The 6000-nt window shown below is 38.2% G+C and overlaps 1 protein-coding gene across 2 annotated transcripts; it reads right to left on the minus strand.

The window, feature by feature from the left end:
• Positions 1-2842: 2842 nt before the first annotated feature.
• On the minus strand, positions 2843-5670 carry LOC116198797 (transcription factor bHLH87). 2 transcript variants are annotated; one of them, XM_031529037.1, is made up of 3 exons: positions 5461-5670; positions 4857-4955; positions 2843-4522 (listed from the first exon to the last, which is right to left on the minus strand). In XM_031529037.1, the coding sequence occupies exon 3, from the start codon at positions 4474-4476 to the stop codon at positions 3283-3285; it is 1194 nt and encodes a 397-aa protein (XP_031384897.1). In that variant the 5' UTR covers positions 4477-4522; positions 4857-4955; positions 5461-5670; the 3' UTR covers positions 2843-3282. The 2 variants fall into 2 exon arrangements, with proteins under 2 accessions (XP_031384897.1, XP_031384896.1); XM_031529036.1 differs by lacking the exons at positions 4857-4955; positions 5461-5670 and having other exon boundaries at positions 2843-4843.
• Between the last annotated feature and the right edge of the window lie 330 nt (positions 5671-6000).

Genomic DNA, 6000 nt, shown 5'->3' on the forward strand with positions numbered 1-6000 from the left:
GAGGGTGGCTGGGCCTAAATGACAAAACTGAGCTTTCCTAGTCCAAGATGACCTGGGCTTATTTCTTCATGCTCCACCTAAAGAGTAAGTGGACCATGTCGAAAAGTAGTGGCGGACCTGTTTTGTGCAAGAACAATGGAGTGTCCAATATAGCTCTAAGCGTACTCATCAATTGGTGATTGTACAATAATAAGACAAAATATAAATATAACAAATTGAAACTATGACGGTTTAACTTTTCTTTTTGCGAAGGAGACTTATGGGTTTAGAAGAGGATGGATAGGAATAGAGAAATGAAAGGCACTGGGAGTCTGGTGAGGATTAAAGTATGACATTTTGGTCCCAATTTGAGAACGATGTCACTATACCAAAATTTCTTTCTCTATGATGATTGAGCTTTATTTATAGGGCATCATCAGTTGAACGTTATTAATTTTGGAGAATCAGATGAAGATTCTAATTGAGATTCATGGAAAAAAGAAGAAGAAGATAAAAATGATGAAGAAAATAGATCATTTATAGAAAGTTTATAGAATGAGAAAATGTCAATAAATGATCCAAACAAAGAGGAAGCATGGTAACTTTACCTCCACGAATATCTATATCAGTTAGCGGTACAATACAGAACAGAGGTTTCAGTTTCCAGTTCTTATCGTATCACCAAAGGGCCAAAGCATAGGAACTTGAAATGAATTTATTTATTTTCTAATTTGAAAATTATCCACTTCAGTCAAAGAAGTTCCTGAGAATTCATTTTTCCAGCTATATATAAATAAATTTCGTGTAGAAACTACACTCATGCACACTTATGTGACATTGCAAGCCATATAATCGAAACAGTAGATGGCTTACTTTCAATTTGGACTGAAATGGTGATATCATTCACATTGTTGCGCTCAAATTTTCTCCAACGAATTCGAATAACCATCAATTGTTGTTGGAGAGGTAAAAAGAGTGTCTTCTTTTCTTTTTGTATGTATAGTTATCAGTCTCGCATCACACGGTACAATGGAAGGCTCAAGATATTAAGGAAACAGAAAAGAGAAATCAATACAATGAAATCAAATCCCTAATTATCAGTATCTACTTAAACTTCATATCATAGTTAATGTGAATGAAATAGTTTCTTGGGCCAGCTGGTTGATTTACCTAAGAACTAACATCAACAGGATTTTTGGGCACAGTGATGGGCTTTTGAAATGGATTTTTGAAGGAAAAAATCTGGCACAATGAAACCACCCCCGATTATTAGATCGAAATTGAAAGATTTCAAATTCAAATTCCTTTCAATAATATTCTCTTACTTCTTTATGTCAGGTTCCCCTATCTTCTTCTAGTGTACTTATGGCTCCACCTTGTTTTCTATATATATATAGTTTCCCAACTCGGCAACTCCGTTAATTTTTAAAGTTTCTTGGGAAACATATAATCATGGATATAAAAATTTATACTTATACCTACACTATACGTATATATGTACATATACTCGTTTACCTAAACCCTTTGAACACCAGCACTCATTTTGAATCCCTTTGAACACCAATAATCAATAATTTTGAATCTCAGAAAGATCAGAAATACATAATATCACTCCCTTGTAACAAAACCATACGATGTGTTATAGTTAACGAATCGCGTTTCAAGTTGACAAACTTACTTACAGTGTAAGATTTCAATACTCCACTGAAAAGCATCTCATGATTAGGACAAGTCGATGCCAAAATAAAAGTTTATATTTTTTCGGTGTGCATGAAAGCTCAACAGATCCCGACTAATCTAGCTTGAGTCGGATAGGCCTACTAAGGGGGTCTCCAAGCATGAATTTTCTCCATTTACGAGATTCGAAACCGAGTCATTGCCTAAGTGAATAAGCGTCGAATCACTTGAATCAACCCATATTGATATATATATATATATATAACATTAATCGCAGCCTGTGTATGTATATATACACGTTCACTTAAACCATGTTTAAGACCATCAGTAATTTTGGATCTATTTAAAGATCAGAAGTATATAACACCAGCCCTTTAACAAAACCAGAAGGTGTGGTATAGTCATCAATTTACGCTCCACATGACAAATTTTACTTGTAGTACTCTAAGATTTTAACACCCACTAAAACATCTCATAATCTCGGCAAATCGATGCCCAAACAAAAATTTATCTGAGACTATGTACATGTATAAGTTTATCTAAACCCATTTAACACCATTAATAATTTTGGATCTTGGAAAGAAAAAACATGCATAAGAAATCACATGGTGCGGTATAACTGGCAAACTACACTTTACGTGGTGAAATTTACTTATACTATAAGATATTCGTCAATCCATTTAGAACACCTCATAGCTTGGACAAGCCGATATTTGAACAAAAATTAATCTTGATCAACAGGCTAAGAATACTTCGTTATTTTATTGGAGTGAAAAGAAAGAAAAAGAAAAAGAAGGGCAGAGACATCACCTGTGACCAGTGGCGAAGTCATAGGCTTATTTAGTGGAATGATTTCAAGAAATTCTTTAATCAAATGGATTGAAGGGTTTAGTTCCCAAGAAAGAATGAATAATATAAGGCCATCTATCACCTGCCAAAAAAGAAGAATAATTGCATGTGCTAAGCATAACGGAGCTTTGGGTTTTGGGGTGTGACTTTCAAGGGCACGCTTTGGACTGAATCAAGGAGACAGCAACAATTTGCTTTGGCCTTTGGGGGGTCTTACATATGATTCTTAAAAGAATGTCTTTCTCTTGCCAATATTATTCATTGATATAATTAAATCAATTAATTGTTTAAGAAAAGCCAAATAGGGATAGAGAGCTTTGAAGTCCATTAAGATGCATTAAACAATCGGGAAAACCAAAAGCTTGCTCATTATAAAGTCACTATCACTTTTTACACTTTGACCATCATCATAACATTAATCATAAGAGTTATAATTGCTAGCAAAAAGGTCAAGCAGAAAAGCTGGGATACATTTTTATGTCCAGAAATTCTCTTGAAATTAATGGACAACTGACGATCGAGGGCACTAACAGAGCAACATGGTCAAATAGTGACTGAGGTTGATTGGTTATATATTTATCATTTTAATCAGATGTCAAACTGAGGAAACGATACATGTACTATCGCAAAACCCCAGTAATTTAAGCCAAAAGCTGAAGCATAGTTCGGCTATCATCAAATCGAAGGATTTCACTAGTCACCAGCCAACATCTATCGGTGAAAAAAGGGGACCCGTCGGCGGTCGACTCTCCCGGTACATGTATCAGACAATTGGTTTCAGACTTTAGGGCTGTGGTCAGGTTGTTGGAGAGGAAATGGATGGACTTGCATGGAACTGAATGCGTGGTTAAAAGACAAAGAGGAGAAGATAAGATTATTAATGGGGAGGCAATTGGTTGATGAAAAGTCAATCTTGGGCTCCAAGTTTTCTAGTTGCTTGATTTGCGACTGCAAAAACTTGAGATAGTTAGCAGCCTCATCAAGCATCGAAGCCGTATCCATCTTAGTCCCACCTGGGACGAGCCTCTGCAGGACCCTAATGCGCTCACTGATCTTCTCCCTCCTTTGCCTAGCCGCCACAGTCTGTGGGTCCCTCGATATCCTAACGTTCTTTCGCTTGGGCTTCTCCACCACCTCCAGACCCAGATTCACAGGCCTGAAGGCTGCAGCCCGATATATCATCTCCTTCATCTGAGCAATGGCCTCCTGGTCGGGCTCCTGGTCGATGGACGAGGTCGGAGACGATGAGAGTGGGTACAACTGGAAACTTATGTTGGACGATGATGGGGCTAGGTTTTGATTCTCGCTTCGACTTTTTTCCGATCTGACTCTCTTGGATTTTGGTGGATTGACCTCGGAGATGAGTCGGAATCCGCCTTCACTTACATTGTTCTTCCTCTTGTTTGTTCCTTCCTTCCCCTTTGCCTTATTATCCTGCAGGCTGGCACTATTGTTCTCTGACTCTCCAGAAGAAATGGCCCCGCACGACCCAAAGTTCCAGAAGCTTCTTGAATGTACATCCCGCAAGATCATGGACGATGACATGGCACATTCTTCCACTGACCCTTCAGTGTTGCCATTGGTCGCCGAGAACAAGCAGTCAAACATGTCGAGTGAGTCCTTTGTACTCGAATTTGCAACATTTGGGCCATTGTCTGCTGGGCCAACTGCCACTGGCGTGCCCACTGGTTGCAGATTCATGCAGCTCGACAGGATTGGGTGTGTCGATTGAGACGTGGGAGCAATCAGCACCGAGCAATGAACCTGATTATTGCTCTGTACCAACCTCGCTGAATTTGAGTACTCAATGAGTGATGCTTGAGCCCGCTGAAGATCTATTTGATGTGGGATCGAGTCAATGACATCGTAAGGAGCAGGACCATAGCGAGAAGGATGTCGCCCCAGAGTATCATCGCTCCACAAAGGCATGCACTCGGTGACTTCCAGTCCATCCCAAACGAAACATTCCATACTGGTGCTTTTCTGGACCGAGAATCTTGTCTTTGATGCCAAAATCCTAGAATAGATGAAGAAGACCGAGATTGATATCATCGGCAAATTTGGAGAGTGATAATTAAGTCGAAGCGATATCACTGTCGTATGGAATCCTTCGGCGTGGGGGAGCAATGGGCAAGGTATGATGAAACATGAGAACGCAATAAATATTCACGCATGCGTACATAACAAGAATCACATTTAGGTCGGGTGCATGTATGCCGACATATTAGTTGTGGGGGACATACAATTAATAGTTGATATCGACTCAACTGACCTCTAGTCAACTGTATACAAGCAAGCAGGACTAATAACGATCTGAAAACTGTCAACTTGGAAAATGAGGATGTACATACCTATTTGTTGGTACTTTCTCTTCTTCGGAACTCAACCACGGTGCAATTAAACTAGAAATGTGTGAGATTGGGAGAACCAAAGTCCCTGAGGGCAAATCACTGGGAAGAAGATATGATGATCAGAACTCATTAGATCAGCTTCTGTATCTTCTTCCTTCATGGGGTAGCTATATATATATATATATATATATATATGTAGACACACATTTCATATATATAGATATATATATATATATATGTATATATACATATATACATAGATATGTATAGGTATATGTATATGATGATGACGATGAGAGCTAGATGAACTGCAGCTATCACATAGGAAGAAAACGGCCTGAGGTAGCAGAAGCCATTTTGGCAACTGAAAGGCTTAGCTTTCCCTAAAGATGGTGAAAAGGAATCCCATTGGTTGACTGAAGATTTGTTACGTATACATATCCTATGTATAGGCATATGTCGATGAAAATCAACTTATATGACTACTAAATATAAATAGTATCTGGTTCGATCTGATCACCGTTGTTATTAAGGAAAAGGGCTCACTTACATTTGCAAGATACCATGAAAACTAAAACCAGGGAGTGTTGTCTGTCTCTCTTACCGGAACGTAAGAAGGGTGCAACTGATGATGAAGAAACTGCTCAGAATTCATTGGTTGATCAGATGTGCGTGTGTAGTTGATCCAGAGCCTGGCCGGATGTTGTCGACGAGGGAGATTTGAAGTTTTCCCTGCTTCTTATTAAGCGGCCATGGGAGAAGAGTACTAATTCCTTGATTTGATAGAGAGGAGGATGTTTGTTGGAAGAGAAAGCTTTATATACATACATAGGATGAGAGAACATTATTACATTTTAAATTTTAAATTTTAAATTTTTTATTAAATATATATAAATATAAATCCTTTTGTCGAACAAATATACAAACAAAAGAGTTGAAGACGTTGAGCATGAGAAAAAGAATATATACCAAAACATATATAACAAAGATATTTCCCCTCTGTCCAAAAGGAGAAATGGATCTTGAAGAGATAAGGTTTTGGGTCAGCTTGGTGGGTTTGTAAAGATAAATTCTCCAATTTACCTACAATAAAATTCGAGATACAATTACATGATGTGTAGGCAGGCACGGATAGATTTAGGAC

Source organism: Punica granatum, chromosome 3 (assembly GCF_007655135.1).
Source record: "Punica granatum isolate Tunisia-2019 chromosome 3, ASM765513v2, whole genome shotgun sequence".
NCBI classification, from domain to species: Eukaryota; Viridiplantae; Streptophyta; class Magnoliopsida; order Myrtales; family Lythraceae; genus Punica; species Punica granatum.

Excerpts from the sequence above, each read along its gene's own strand:
- LOC116198797 (XM_031529036.1), bottom strand. The coding sequence starts at position 4,557 with ATGATATCAATCTCGGTCTTCTTCATCTATTCTAGGATTTTGGCATCA.